The sequence below is a fragment of the Benincasa hispida genome, chromosome 2 (genome assembly GCF_009727055.1).
Source record: "Benincasa hispida cultivar B227 chromosome 2, ASM972705v1, whole genome shotgun sequence".
NCBI lineage: Eukaryota > Viridiplantae > Streptophyta > Magnoliopsida > Cucurbitales > Cucurbitaceae > Benincasa > Benincasa hispida.
This window is the reverse complement of record NC_052350.1, coordinates 42,591,334-42,607,935: the sequence shown is the minus strand read 5'-3', so window position 1 is coordinate 42,607,935 and position 16,602 is coordinate 42,591,334. Positions and strand designations below refer to the sequence as shown.

General features: G+C 33.2%; 1 protein-coding gene across 1 annotated transcript; it reads right to left on the bottom strand.

Annotated features, from left to right (window-relative positions):
* Positions 1-12,117: 12,117 nt before the first annotated feature.
* Positions 12,118-14,709, bottom strand: LOC120071662. Its single transcript, XM_039024034.1, has 2 exons — positions 14,361-14,709; positions 12,118-12,806 (listed from the first exon to the last, which is right to left on the bottom strand). The coding sequence occupies exon 2, from the start codon at positions 12,756-12,758 to the stop codon at positions 12,342-12,344; it is 417 nt and encodes a 138-aa protein (XP_038879962.1). The 5' UTR covers positions 12,759-12,806; positions 14,361-14,709; the 3' UTR covers positions 12,118-12,341.
* Positions 14,710-16,602: the final 1,893 nt, after the last annotated feature.

Here is a 16,602-nt window from a genome sequence, read left to right as displayed (position 1 = left end):
CCCTAGGGAAACAAGGGGTGGATACTTCTATGATCCGAGTGAGAACAAAGTGTTTGTTTCTACAAATGTTATCTTCTTGGAAGAAGACCATATTAGAGATCATAAGCCACGAAGTAAGCTTGTTTTACATGAGATTTCTAGTGAGATTAAAACTACTGAGTGTTCAACAAGAGTTGTTGAACAGACTGACAAATCAACAAGAATTGTTGAGGTCGGTACATCTAGTCAACCAGCTCAAGAGTTGAGACTGCCTAGACGTAGTGGGAGGGTTATGAACCCACCGGATCGCTACATGGGTTTAACTGAAGCCCAGAACGTCATTTCTAATGATGGAATCGAGGATCCATTGTATTTTAAGAAAGCAAAGGATGATGTTGACAAGGATGAATGGATTAAAGCCATGAACCAGGAGATGGAGTTTGTGTACTTCAATAACGTCTGGGAACATGTAGATCTGCCTGATGGGGTAAGACCTATAAGGTGTAAGTGGATCTATAAGCAAAGGAGAGGTGTAGATAGAAAGGTGCAAACTTTTAAGGCTAGACTCATGGCAAAGGGTTATACCCAGGTTAAAGGATTTGACTATGAAGAAACTTTCTCACCTGTTGTCATGCTCAAGTCTATCAAGATACTCATGTCCATAGCAACATTTTATGATTATGAGATATGGAAAATGGATGTCAAGACTACCTTTCTTAATGGTAATCTTGAGAAGACCATCTTCATGGCTCAACTAGAGGGGTTCGTAGTTCCAGATCAAGAGCAAAAAGTTGCAAGCTTAATAGGTTCATTCATGGGATGAAACAAGCATCTAGATCATGGAACATTAGATTTGACAGTACGGCCAAGTCGTTTAGCTTTGATCAGAACGTTGATGAGCCTTGTGTTTACAAGAAGATCATCAACGGCTCAATAGCTTTCCTGGTACTGTATATGGATGATATTCTACCCATTGGGAATGATGTAGGGTTTCTGACTAATATTAAAAAGTGGTTAGCTACCTAGTTCCAAATAAAAGATTTGGGTGAGGCACAATATGTTCTAGGGATCCAGATCATTCGGGATCGTAAGAACAAGAGGTTAGCCTTGTCTCAAGCATCATACATCGATCAAATGTTGATCAGGTACAAGATGCAGGATTCCAAGAGGGGTTTATTACTATTCAGGCATGGAATCTTTTTGTCTAAGGATCAATGTCTCAAGACACCTCAAAAGGTTGAGGAGATGAGACGGATTCCCTACGCTTCAACTGTAGGAAGCTTAATGTATGCAATATTGTGTACCAAACCCGACATTTGCTATGCAATAGGGATTGTCATTCGATATCAGTCCAATCTAGGATTTGATCACTAGACGGTGGTATAGACTATCCTCAAGTATCTTCGGAGAACGAGAGACTACATTCTCGTGTATAGAGATAAGAATCTGGTCCTTACAAGATACATGGACTCTGACTTTCAGACCCATAGAGATTCTTGCAAATCGACATCAGGGTCAGTGTTCACTTTGAATGGAGAGGTTATAGTGTGGCGAAAGATTAAGCAAGGATGCATCGCATACTCCACTATGGAAGCCGAATACGTAGCCGCTTGTGAATCAGCTAAAGACCTGTCTCTTATACACATCTAGATGTGTATAAGAGACAGCATCTAAAGTGTTTGAGGGTCACCTGGAAAGTCTAGGTCTGCGAAACATGCGCATCTTGTCTAGGGCAAGTAGGAGATGATATTGGGGTATGCCCTAGTGGAATTCTGTCTCTTATACACATCTAGATGTGTATAAGAGTTGGGGTATGCCCTAGTTTATTGTATATTGTACATGTATTTATCTTGTATTGTACATTAGTTTCCCGAGGCATTAGGACAAGTGGGAGATTATTGGGATTGGTGTCCTAATTCTCCCAAAATCTCGTAGTTTGTAATTTATACACATTGTTCTGAATAAAATAAGAGTTATTTTATATGGCATTTACTCATATCCAATAAAAAAAGCTTCATGGTTATTGTATGTAAACTTAAGTATGTAGATGAGATATATAAGTGGATCATGCCTTAAGTGATAACCTAAATAGGTCTGTAGTATAAGGATTAAGAAGGGATTCCTGATCCTGGTGACACTACGGATACAACCCGCTTTGTAGAGGTTTGCAAGTGTTGTGTACTACTACAGATGATATATCCTGACCATTCATGTGGAGACATGCAAGCGGGGGTGTCCTATACAAAGAGTTTGTATAAAAACAGACCATGAGATGATTAGTCTCTGTATATAACATCGTCGATACTGGAAACTTACATCTCACCTAAACGACCATAAGTGACATGACCTCAATCCTAAGTGTTTTGGGAACTCCTGCTTTTGAGAGTGGTCCTTGATTAGTATGGGTGAGAATGGCCAGATTGCCAACTCAATATGCCTATTTTTTGGGGATTTGTCTGATTTTGGAGCTAGGAACTCAGTTACACAAGATGGAATTAACTCCTTCCCCGAACAGGGGTAAGTAGATAGATTGCTCCATTAAAGGCTGATTCTAGGGCTTGAACATAATGGCCATAGCTTCTCTTTGAAAAAGAGGACTCAGTCATAGTATGACTATGACTTATGTTTATTAGAGGGATCAGTGGTACTTAAGGAGTTAGATGTAACTATAGGGGCATAACAGTTATTGGCCTAGCTGTACTTACGAGCAATCTGTGAAAGGTTATCGCGCTGTTGATTGGTTGATATGGACACATAATATATTTGTAGTAAAGAGAGTTCAACTGTCGATCTTTAATGTAGTGCCTTGCAGTTAACAGATGGTGGATCCCGTGAATAAAGAGTTTAGTCAGTTATTCACATACTGTTGAAGCTTCGAGCTACAAGTCCATAAGGTCCCTTTGGTAGCTCAATGGATTCAAGTTGAGAATTAGTTCTTGGTGTTGGTTTGAAATGTTTAAATTGAAAAGAGTAAATTCGATTATATATGATATGATCGGTGTGATGTATGTGATACATCAAGTGGAGGATTAGTGTAAATAAGATGTACATTAAGTGCCATGAGATAGAAAAAGAATTATGGTTTATATGTTTCATGAGATGAAATATTAAAACTATAGGTTATAAATATAGTATGGTAAGTTGGTTATCATACATATTTATAATAATATTAATTTCTTTTTCTCTAATAACCAATTGAGTAGGAGGTTATTGGCAGTTTCATGGTAACCGTGAGATAAAAAGAAAAATGTTTTCCTAAATTTAGTAGTTGATGATTTGAGATTTTCCATTCTAGGAAAGAGTTCTCATGGAAAGGCTTTCAAGTGAATGAGATTTATTAAATGATAGCTAAAGAGAGACTATACGATCGTGGAGTGACACTGCACAATAGCTCACTCAGCTGGCCGATAGCTAAACAATCGCGGGGCTTTTGCTAAACGATGTAGTGCATTTGTTAAACGATTCGGCATCGTCTATACGATAGATTTTGTCATCTCCCACTTGCTCAATCGTTTACACGATTGTTCTTTCTCTCCGGGTCTCCGTCATCTAACCAAGTCCACATTGAGCTCACACTTCTGGATTCTAACATCGAGAATACAAGGTAGCCATTGTGGTGGTGTCGTACTCTACTCGATATAGTCGAGGTTTTTGGAGGCGTTCATTGTGTTCGTATCTTAGAGATCGTTGTGTTCATGGTCGTGTTGATCGTGTAGTGTAGCGGTTGTAGATTTCGAGCGTTTGTGATTATTGTCTTTTTTATTGAACGAGCATTCGGGATCAAGGGAAGTTGAAGATGAGTCTTCAAAGCTATGTGTAATTTATCCCTTGATCTGTTGTAAAGCATGCTGTAATTCATTTTGTGCATAGCCTGTATGTTTCCCGTTTCTTGATTGTAATTATGTATGTTCATATACGAATGAAATTTGGAACGATCATTTTGCTGCTCATGGAAATCCTCATGTCTGATTTCCTTTAAAAATGCGCTCAATACAAAATCTCCCACTTGTCATAAACTAAATGTGGCATATCCCATAGACCCATGCTTTGTAGGTGACCCTCAAACACCTTAGCCATGAGGGCCTTTGTCAATGGATCAGCAACTTTATGCTCCTAAGCTATTTGTGTGATGCTCACGTCCCCTCGATGTACAATATCTTAGATGAGATGATAGTTCCGCTCTATGTATTTCTCGTGCTTGTGATTCTAAGGCTCTCAAGAATTAGCCACAACACCACTATTATCACAATAAAGGGTGATGGACTTTAACATGTCTGGAACCACTTCCAAATCAGTCAGGAATTTTCTAAGCTATATAGCTTCCTTAGCAGCTTCACAAGCCGCTACGTACTCAACCTCCATGGTAGAGTCAGCAATACACCCTTGCTTGGTGCTCCTCCAAACTATTGCTCCTTCATTAAGAGTGAACATTAATCCTGATGTGGATTTTCTAGAATCCTTATTAGCCTGGAAATCAAAGTCTATAGATCCTATAAGGATCAAATTCTTAGAACCATACACAAGCATGTAGTCCCTTGCTCTCTATAGATACTTGAGAATGTTCTTAACGGTGGTCTAGTGATCATATCCCGGATTAGGCTGATATCTACTAACTATCCCCACCGCATAGCAAATGTCAAGTACAGTACATAACATCGCATATATCAGCCTGTCAACAATCGATCCATAGGGGATCCATCTCATTTCCTCAACTTCTTGAGGTGTCTTAAGACATTATTCCTTAGAAAATATAACTTCATGCCTGAAATAGAGTAAATCCCTCTTGGAGTTTTGCATCGAAAACTTGTCAAGCATTTTGTCAATGTACGATGCCTAAGATAGAGCTAGCATTTTGTTCTTTCGATCTCTAAAGATATCAATGCCCAAAATAAACTACGCCTCTATCAAATCTTTCATTTGGAATTGGGTCACTAGCTAATTCTTAATTTTAGTCAATAGTTCTACTGTTGGGATTAGTGTCCCCATTCTCCCGGAGTCTCATTATTTGTAATGATACATATTGCTTTATGAATAAAATAATTGTTATTTCATTCTGTCATTTAATCATATCCAATAAACAAAGCTCCATGGTTATCTTATGTAAACTTAAGCATGTATATGTGATATACAAGTAGATCATGACTTACTTGATAACCTAAATAGGTCTGTAGTATAAGGATTAAGGTGGGATACCTGATCCTGGTGACACTACGGATACGGCTCCTTTATAGAGGTTTGCAAGTGTTGTAAACTACTACATAAAGTAGATCCTGACCATTCATGTGGAGACATGCAAGCGAGAGTGACCTATATAAAGAGTTTGTATAAGACCGGACCACGAGATGACTAGACTATGTATATAAAGTCATTGATACTAGAGACTTACATCTCACCTAAACGACCATAGGTGACACGACCTCAATCCTAAGTGTTTTGGGAACTCCTGTCTTTGAAGGCAGTTCTTTGATTAGTATGGGTGAGAGTGGCCAGATTGCCAACTCAACATGCCTACCTTTTTAGGGGCTTGTCTGATCTGGGAGCTAGGAACTCAATACACAAGATTGAATTCACTCCTTTCCCGTAGCAGGGATAAGTAGAGAAATTGCTCCCTTAAGAGCTGATTCCGGGGCTTGAACATAGTAGCCACAGCTTCTCTTTGGAAGAGGGGACTCAGTTATAGTAGGACTATGACTTATGTTCATTAGAGGAATCAGTGGTACTTAAGGAGTTAGATGTAACTATAGGGGCATAACGGTTATTGGCCCAGTTGTACTTATGAGCGATCTGTGAAAGGTTGTCACACTGTTGATTGGTAAAGATGGACACATAATATATCTGTGATAAGAAGAGTTTACCTGTCAGTCTTTAGTGGAGTGTCTGGCAGTTAATGGATAGTGGATCCCGTGACTAAACAGTTTAGTTAGTTAGTCACGTACCATTGGAGCTTTGAGCTACAGGTCCATAAGGTCTCCTTGGTAGCTCAATGGATTCAATTGAGGATCAGTTTTTGGTGTTGATTTGAAATGTTCAAATTGACAAGAGGTAATTCGATTATATATGATATGACTAGTATGGTATATGAGTTACATCTAGTGGAGGATTAATGTAAATGAGATTTACATTAAGTGCCATGGAATAAAAAAAAGAGCTATGGTTTATATGTTTCATGAGATGAAATATTAAAACTATAGGTTATAAATATAGTATGATAAGTTGGTTATCATTTATATTTATAATAATATTAATTATTAGATAATTATCACTTTTTGTCTAATAACCAATTGAGTGGGAGGTTATTGGTGGTTTCATGGTAACCATGAGATGAAAGGAAAAATGTTTTCCTAATTTTAGTAATGTTGTTGATAATTATTGTTTTGAGATTTTTCAATCTCGAAAAAATACTCACAGGAAGTTGTCAAGTAAATTAGATTTACTAAGCGACAACTTGAAGTAAGGTAAACGATCGTGGAGTGGTAGTAAGCGATAGATACTCAACTAAACGATGAGCTAAACAATTGTATAGCTTTTGTTAAACAGTCGATTAGCTTTTCCTAAACGATTGGGCATCGACCTATACGATAGGTTCTTCCATCACCCACTTGCTCAATCGTTTACACGATTGTGGTTTCCTTCTTCTTTCTACCTCAAACCAAGTCTACACAGAACCCACCCTCTGGATTCTCTCATCGAGAATACCAAAGTAGCCTTCTTGGTGGTGTCATACTCAACTCGACACTGTCGAGGTTCTTTGGAGGCCGTTCGTGTTGTTCAGGGTGTTCATGACCAAGGCGATAGTTTAGTTTGAATGCACGGTGTTCGTGCAGTATAGCGGTCGTGTTGGACGAGCATTCGGGAGTTGCTATGTTGCTGTGATCGAGCATTCGGGAGTTGCTATGTTGCTGTGATCGAGCATTCGTGATCAAAGAGCTTTATGATGAGTCGACTAAAGTGTGTTGCTCTTGTCCTTGATCATTTGTATAACATGCTATAATTTATGTATCTTTGCATAACCGTATGTTTTTGTTGTGATTGTAATTGTAAAGTTCATATACGATTGTAATTTGGAATGATCTTTTCGTTGTTTATGGAAATCCTCGTATTCGATTTCCTTCACCTACATTATTCCCAATAAGTAGGATCGTCTACATATAACACTAGAAAAGTGATTAAACCGTTGATACTTTTCTTGTAAATACAAGGCTCATCAAAATTTTAATCAAAGCCATAATATTTTATCACAGTATCAAATCTTATATTCCAAGATCGAGAAGCTTGCTTCAATTCATAAATAGATCAATTAAGCTTGCAAACCTCTTGATCTTGGGTTATGAATCCCTCAGGCTACTCCATATAAATGGTCTCCTCAAGATTACCATTCAGAAATACAGTCTTGATATTCATTTTCCAAATCTCATAGTCATAATATGAGGCAATGGATAGGAGGATCTGGATAGACTTCAATATGGCAATAGGTGAGAAAGTCTCCTCATAGTCGACTCCCTCAACATAGGTCTAACTCTTTGCCATAAGTCTAGCCTTAAAGGTTTGCACCTTTCCATCAGCATTATGTTTTCTCTTGTAATTCATACCTATAGGTTTTACTCCATCAGGTTGATCTACAAGATCCCATATTGAATTGGAGTACATAGACTCCATTTCAAGATCCATAGCTTTGATCATTCATCTTTGTCAACATCCTCCATTGACTTTTTGTAAGACAATGGATCCTCAAAATCTGTGTCAGCTACCACAGCTAGGATTTCTGTTAAACCCATGTAACAGACAGGTGGGTTCGCAACCCTTCCACTACGTCGAGATTCCCCTCAATTACTTGAGGTGGACATGACGTAACAAGATGAACCAACTTCAACAACTCTTGTTGAGTGTTGTGTTCTTCAAGTTCATTTAAACACAATCTTACTCCGCGGGGGCTTATATGCTCCCTAATCTAGTCCTCCTCTAGAAAGTAGCATTTATCGATACAAACACTTTTATTTTTTTTTTTTTTTAGGATCTAAAAGTAACCTACCTATGAAGGCATGCATTTCGTATCGATTTGATATGCATGGGTGAGAGTGACCCGTTCGTCGACCCAATATGCCTACCACTTTTGGGGATTCATCTGATTAGGGAGCTGGAACACAGCTACATAAGAAGTTCACTCATTCCTAAGTCCGAGGTAAGTAGATAAATTAACTCTTAAGGGTTGATTCCTAAGCTTGAACAATGTGGTATCCAACACCTCTTGATCTGAGAAGGGTTTGGTCATAGTTGGACTAATACTTATTGTTCATTAGAGGGATCAGTGGACTTAAGGATTAGATTTATAACTAACAAGCGAAACAATATCATTTTGGCCCAACTCGTACTTATGAGCATTTGTAAAGATCATCGCAGTGCTTGACTGGTTTATATCCAATGGACAAAGAATTATTATCTTAGTTGCGAAGAGTGGTAGGCTGGTCAACTCTTTGTGGAGTGACGACAGACAGTTAATTGAGTTGGGTAATTTATATTAAGCAAAGTTTAATTAATGTTCCAAGAACCATTGAAGTTTCAAATCTACAGGTCTATAAGTTCCTCGGGTAGCTCTCGACTGGAGATTATTGAGAATGCAATATAAGTTAAATTAAGTTTTGTTAAATGGTTCAATTATTGAGGAATTTATTTATATGTTAATTAGATAATATATTAATCTTTGATAAAGCGCGTTAATCACGCATAAAAAGTTTATTTTAGAAGTATAATAATATCTGAATCTGATTCAAATATTAATTATATGAATTGGATTCATATAATTATATTTAAAATTTGATTTATATTAACTACCATAGATTGTTGAGAGAATTATAAATTATAGGTTATATTATATTTGATATAATATAAATTATATGTTATGTGTTATATCTGATATAACATATAGTTGCATATAATATGATAAATTAGTTATTGTATTATTATTATTTAAATTAAAATTTGTTTTAATTTATTTTAAATTAAAATTTGTTTTAATTTATTTTAAATTAAAATTTGTTTTAATTTATTTTAAATTAAAATTTGTTTTAATTTATTTTAAATTAAAAGGGAGGAGTTATTGAAATAACTTCCTTCCCCAATATCTCTCTAATTTTGATCGTGGGATCAAAGTGATTGTAGAGGGATTGATCATCTTATTCTTCCTAAAAGCGAAGATGGTCTGTGTGGATCAATAACGCTCTCCCAAGTTCTTCCCTATATATATATTTTTCTCTCAAATTATATATATATATATTCTCTTCTCTCAAATTCTCTTATTCTCCCCTCTTCCCAAAATTATCACGGAGTCCCACACTCTTGTGATTCTCAACCCTTAAGGAGAATACGAAGATCTCACTTTTGGTGGTATTTCAAATTGGAATTGGGTTTTGATCATGATTCATAAGGAGGAAGATTTTTCGTGACCGATCAAGAGAAAATTTATGAAGAATTATTGGACTTCAAGGGTAAGCGTGACTAACCTTAAATTTTTTCTCTTCATTGCATATTGAAAAAGTATGTTGTAAATTCTTTCTATAATGCATATTTAGGTATTTATAATTTTAATTTTTGTGACAATTGAAAATTGAGACTGTTCCTCACTTCGCATTAGACCTCATAGTCCTCCACCTTGTTGATATATGTAATAACTTTCAATTCTTGTAAGCTTTCTTAATCATACTTTTATGTCTTCAAGATCCCTCTCATTCAGATGTGATCCTGGTTCATTCATGTCTCCCTCCTAAACTCGAATCATTAGACTATGATTATATAGCAATTGCAAAATAAAAGAAAGATTAAAAGTTTACTAAAATAGATATTTAATTAAGATTTTTTAATTGAAGTTTGAAAAATCACAAGGTTAAATCATGTAATTTACCTCTAAATTGTATGAAATTCGACTATCTTATTCTAAAAATTTGCTACTAAAAACTATCTCATTCTCTTTCTTGTAACAACAAAAAAAAACAAAATTCATTTAAAATCCATTAGGATTTGAAATTCCTCAAAATCATAATTAAGTTCCAAGCATAGCATTGAGTATCCCAAACCAATGTAATGTTTAATTTTATATTTAAATGCTATTTTCTTACGATTAAAATTAATTTTAAAATATTAAAATATTTAGAGTGATTTTGAATCTAGAAAAGTGGTTTAAACAATTTCAAAATAATTCTCAAACATCTCATTAGTTGCTTAGATTTCTAATTAATTGAACAAGCCAATTGGCAGCCTAATTTATCTCAAATGATGTCAACAATGATTATTATAACTCTTTCTTGTTCAACATTTAGGAGAGACCTTAAAAAAAATAATAATAAAAAATAAAAAAATAAAAAAGATGACGAAAGAACTCTTGAGGCAATAAATCAAGTTTAAGAAAACTTGAGAACATAAAAAAGATATGGTAAAACCAAATTACTAGGCTTATTGAAGGATATCACAAGATGAAAAGATTGTACAAAACTTTAGACTTATTTGGTAATTATTTCATTTTTTATATTTTGTTTTTAAAAATTAGGTCTATTTCCTTCCTATCTTTTACAATGATTTGTATACTTCTTAAGTACAATGATTGAATTCTTAACCAAATTTCAAAAATAAAAACAAGTTTCTAAAAACTACTTTTTTTAGTTTTCAAAATTTAACTTGATTTTGGTAAAAAGTAGATAACAAAGAAAATAAAACTTGGAGGTAGAAGTAATGTCTATAGGCTTAATCTTCAAAAATAAAATAAAAAATCAATTAGTTACCAAACGGGACTAATTAATAAGTTTATGGTAACTTTTCAAGTTCCTAATCTTTTGACTTATTGATGACAAGAAGGTATTGTTAAGATTTCAAAAGATTCTTAACTTTAAGATTGAAGAAACAATGAGATGCTTGGGAGTTATAAATTAAAATTGGTACCATTTTTTTAAAGAGAGATCTAAAAAGGATTTAAATTTTATGAACCATCTTAATTTATTATTTTTGTATTTTTATATCAAATTATACGCCAATATCATGTACGTACATTCGTACTTATGATATGAAGTATATATTGAGTTGTCAACATAAATGAAGTAATTAACATTTATTTTTATAATGTTGTCAGCTTATCTGTTGTACCTCTTGTATATATCGATCCCTTTAATTGCCTCTAAATAGTTTGCAAAAGTATGGTAGATATCGTAATTTCACCAATTTTTTTTTGTAAGAAAAAGGAATATCAAACATATTTAAAAAAGGGTAAAAAAAAAAAAAAAGGAATATCAAACATATACTCAATGTACACTTTCATCAAAAAGCATCACATTGAGGAGCCAAGAAGCTAATGCAAAAAATACCAAAATCTAATTCACTAAGCAATCTCTTGAATTGAACCCTAATCAACACTCATTTTCTTTTCATATATTCTTTTATTCTTTTATTATTTTTAATGAATTCAAATCTCATATTTAGCTCTTTTATGCTTATAACTATTTTAGTTCTTAAACTTTCAAAATATCTATTTTGATATCTAAAACTTAAAAATTAATTACTAAACATATCCAAAGCCCCTTATCTATTTATTAAACAATCTTTGTAATTTAGATATACATTGAAATTTTGAAAAATCATAGACCAAAATAAAATAATCTTGATATTTCAAGAATGAACATCTAGAAAAACAATTTTATATTATGTCATCACCTACTAAACACAACGTGGTTTAGAGTATCTCACACGCTTAAGTTGTAGAGGGCTATTTCACTTTTTATGAAAACAATGAGCTGCACAATTTACTTTCCACTATGAGGACATTTATCTTATAAAAAAAAAAAAAAAAAAATGTTTATATTCTCAGACATAATAACATCTCAAAAAGAAAAGTAAGCCAAACCAGATCTTTTCAGCATCAAGACTCACTTTATTCAACAACCTCATTCATGATCATGCTTCATTTCTTGAATCCTTCTCAAGAAACCATTTTGCAATACATGTGATACAAAACTCAATTTCATGAAGACATTATTTATAAGCAGAAATTGTAAAGAATGTTGATCCAATTGATTCTTAGTTAGATTCTGTTGTAAGGGATGAGACAAGAGAGAAAAATGTCTGTTGAGAGCATATTGTGAAGAGAAAAACACTAAAAAAAATTCCAAAAATGGTAACCAAAAAGAATATTAAAACCAGCAGAGTGAATTCTCAATTCAACATTTTTTTTAGGAATAAGCAAAAAGGAATGGTGATGGAAATAGTTATAGATGAGATTGAGAAATAGAAAATATGGTAATCTAGAAGATCGCTATGCCTCATTTTCTACCTTGAAAATTCTATCTGCTCCTTTCAGAAAGAAAACCATATTCTTTTAACTTGTTTCACTTGCAGTTAACACCCGCTTCAGCAGCTCGCCGGGGTTTGCTTTTTCGCCTGCTTCCATTGTGACGAAATCCATTTGATCTTGTTGATTCATCAGTGCTCGATCGTGTTCCGTCCCCATTTTCATCTTTGACCGGATCAAGCTTTTCTTTCACCTGTGAGTTTCTTCTCCTCCTTTTCCCATTCTCTGCTGCAGGTGGGCTTTTCATCTCCTTGCTCACAATGTCACTGCCTTTCAGGTTCTCGCTGTCCTCATCTTCGATCTTTTCAGCTTCTTCCTCATCAATCTCATCCTTCAACGGCTTCTGTGGCCTTCCCCTTCGCTTTTGCACAGGAATCTTCTCTTCCTCACCACTTCCAGCATCGTCATGATTCGTGACGGTCAACTTCCTCCCCTTTCCTCGACCTCTACCCATCCTCTTTTAAGAACTCCAAGAACGAAAAAATCACACAACAGATGATCACTGCCAAGCACAAAACAAATATAAAGCAATTACATATGAAACAATTTGAATTCTCTTACAAATAAATAAATTTCTTTTAAAAAAAAAAAAACACTCGTGAATTAGATAAACGCAACTTGCTCAAATATCGTAACCAGCTAATGGTTATACTTCACACATGAAGCATCTGATGCAATTACAACTTCCTCAAACTTATGTGTATAGTACAGACCCTTGAATTCTTTAGGGATGAGATGAAAGAAACTAAGCAAATTACAGGTCAAGCAGCCTAGGAAAAGGGAAAATTTATCAAGCTTCATCATAAGTTCCATCTTAAATCATGAAATGTAAACACATAAAAACTATATATATAAAAGTTCAAATATAAAAAACTATATATAAAAAAGTTAAAATATATTGTGAACATGGTATATAAGTATGAGTTTCTAAATTTGAATGCTTTTCATATCATTTTTATCCTCCATTGATAACAACAGTTCTCATGCTTGGCTTCGAGAATCAAATTAATATCTAAGTCCACACATGGAGGGTGCATCAAGAGTGTTATAAAAGATTAAACATACTCTAATCTATCAACTTAAGATTACAGGTTCACTGGTATAGATTCCAAATCCCTACAATATGATTTCCTCCCGATTGATTTTTAAAGTTCACATGTGAGGAAAGTGTTAAACGAGTATACATAAAAGATTAAATATACTCTAACCTATCAACTTAAGATTCGAGGCTCACTACTATAGATTCTAAGTTCAAATCCCTACAACATCATTTCCTCGCATTGATATTTAAAGTTCACATGTGAGAGAAGCGATATTAAATATACTCTATCCTAGCAACTTAAGCTTTTGGATTCAACGGTAGTTTTTAACCTAAAGCGAATTCAAAGTTCCTAAAGGATGTTTTTCTTGCTTATACACTGAAGTTGGAGAAATGTTGAACAAAGTTTCTCAAACTTAAGTTGACTTCCCCTCATTAGGTAAGCTAACAGAGAGCACGTAATTCATTTCACACGATGTGAAAACTCAAGCAAATGCAAAACAGAATCAAGAACAATAGAGAAGGATTCCCAAAACAAAAGGCACAGCAAGAATACAGCACATTCAGAAGAACTACAACAGGAAAATCAAGAAGTTCATGAAAGTTTCTTCCATTCTTGAACCCACCCCTCAACACAAATTGCAGCAAAGAAGAGAATTAAACAGAACCAAAAAGATAAACAAATCTCAATCGCAGATAACCCAATTCGAAGCAACAAGATTCTCACAAGCAAGAGACTAAAAAGAAACAAACAATAACAGAATCAAGACTGAAAGCTAACAAGAACATTGAAAAGAATACCCCAACAGCAGAGACAAACAAGATCCACGAAAAAGCAACAGAATCGGATTGGTAGAAAGCAAGATTAGAGCAATAAAAACAGTTAATCGACAAACTAATTCAATTTCATAAGCAACAAAAAAGCAGAAAAGAACAAAAGCAACGATTAAAAGAAGAACAAGAAACAGACAAATTGGAAAAAAAGAAAGAAGAGAAGAAGTAGAGAAATGAAGAAACCTGATAAGAAACGAAGCCCATATGAATCATTGGAAAGGACCCATTAGAGTAAATGTATTGAAGATGAAGAAGAAGCAAAGGAAGTTCACAAAAACACAGAAAAATTCATGTGGGTATTGCTGAAATCAAGAGTACAGAGAGAAAAAGAAGTGAAAAATTGAGATGCATAAGCAATGATCTGAAGAAGGGATTTGAAAGAAGATTGAAATTGAGGATTTAAGAAGGATTGGGATATGGGAAACAGTGGGGAAGGCCACTTAAAGACTCGCCCATATGAATCAGAGAGAGAGAGAGAGAAAAGAGGCGTAAAACAAAGAGATATTTGTTGATAGAATGTGAAGAATTTGGAGCAAAAGTCCATTGTATTCCGAGGCGTGTCCGTGTTAAGAAAGGCTTCAAATTGCAAGGTCACTTTCGTAAATTTGCTATCACTCAAGACTAGACTATTAAATCTTTTTAGCACGACATGTGCGAGAAATGAGATTGAATCTTCAACCTCTAAGAAAGAAAGTTATGTCAATTTCTAGTAAGCTAATTTCATTTCTGGTGAATATTAAATTTCTATCGACTAAAATGTTGGAATGTCAATTTTAAGAAAATATCGATAAAATGTCATCTCTGGAAAAAAAATACAAAAATAAAAAAAATTATGCTACGTATGATAACTATTTCGTTTTTTATTTTTGAAAATTAAGTTTATTTTCTTCCAATTTCTTATAATGGTTTTCATATTTTTTGAAGTATAATGGTTATATTCTTAACCAAATTTTAAAAAGAAAAACAAAATTTTAAAAGCTAATTTTTTTTAATTTTTAAAATTTGGTTTGATTTTTTGAACCATTGATAAAAAGTAGATAACAAAAGAAAAATTTGGAAGTGGAAGTAATGTATATAGACTTGATTTTTAAAAACAAAAAACAAAAAACAAAAATCTAAATAATTACCAAATGGGGCTTTAAAAATAAAATTACTTGAATTAGTAAATAAATATTGGTTAAAATATTATTTTGATCTTTGTACTTTAGAGTTTGTTCAATTTTAGTTCTCATATTTCAAATGCTCAATTTTAGTTCAATATTTTTAATATATCTTAAATTTAGTCTCTTTAAGTTAATTTTTTTTTTCGAAATTGGTTAAAAAATGATAATATTTTTGATGCAATAAGATATAATATGCGCATATGTTTCGAAAATTTATAATAAAACTGCTAATAGATAATAAAAAGTATTCAAGAAAAATCAACAATAAACTAGTAGGGCCTATATTTAAGATTTATTAAAAGTAACAAAACTAAAATTAGCCATTTGAAAGTACATTCATTAAAAATGAATAACTTTTAGGGACCAAAATAATATTTTAACCATAAATAGTCCACTTAAATTATAAAACAAGTTAAATATTTTATTATTTATATTCTATTCACATTAATGACATTTTTGTACTTATTCTTTCGTGTTTCATTCATTTTTTTTACGATATCATGAAAATTTTAGTTCATCCCTTGTATCAATGTTGAACCTATTAAAATGTAGACATGTTGATATGTCGATGGAAATTGAATATCATGTTGATATGGCATGTCAAAATTCCTATTATAAATGTGCATGACTTCGGTTTTGATACTAAATTCATTAAGACATATACTTTCAAACATAAATTGAATATAATTCAACTAGTTAAGATATACACAGTTAACCGAGGATAAAAGATAAGAATATCTTATCGCTCAGCGTTGAATTAAAAAAAATAAAAATCTTTGACATTATATTTTGAAACAAGTGGACAAAATATATGTTTAAAAAAAAGTATATCAATAAAAAATAATATATCAATAGTATGATATAATATTAATAATAAGAATTCTTTACTAGTTTAAGACATGTGAAATGGTTGATTTTTAATTTATTGTTTTTTTTTTAATGAATCACTTGATTTTTATGATTTCTTTTTTTAAAATAACTACTTAAATGAATATTTTATTGACATTTTAAAATTTGAGACCTCCAAAATTTAAAACCTTATGCTCAAGAAAATGAATTAATCTTTTTCCAAAGTGTGTTGTCATGGGAATCCTGGGAAAAAATTTGGATGGCTCCCTTTATTCATGTGTGAATTTCATTTCTCTTTCTCTTTCTCTAATTGAATGAAACAAACTACTTTACTTTGTTTTACTTGAAGAAATATGATGAAAAGTTTTTGTTTTTATTTCATCATTTAAGACTTTGTTTATGTTAAATCTAAA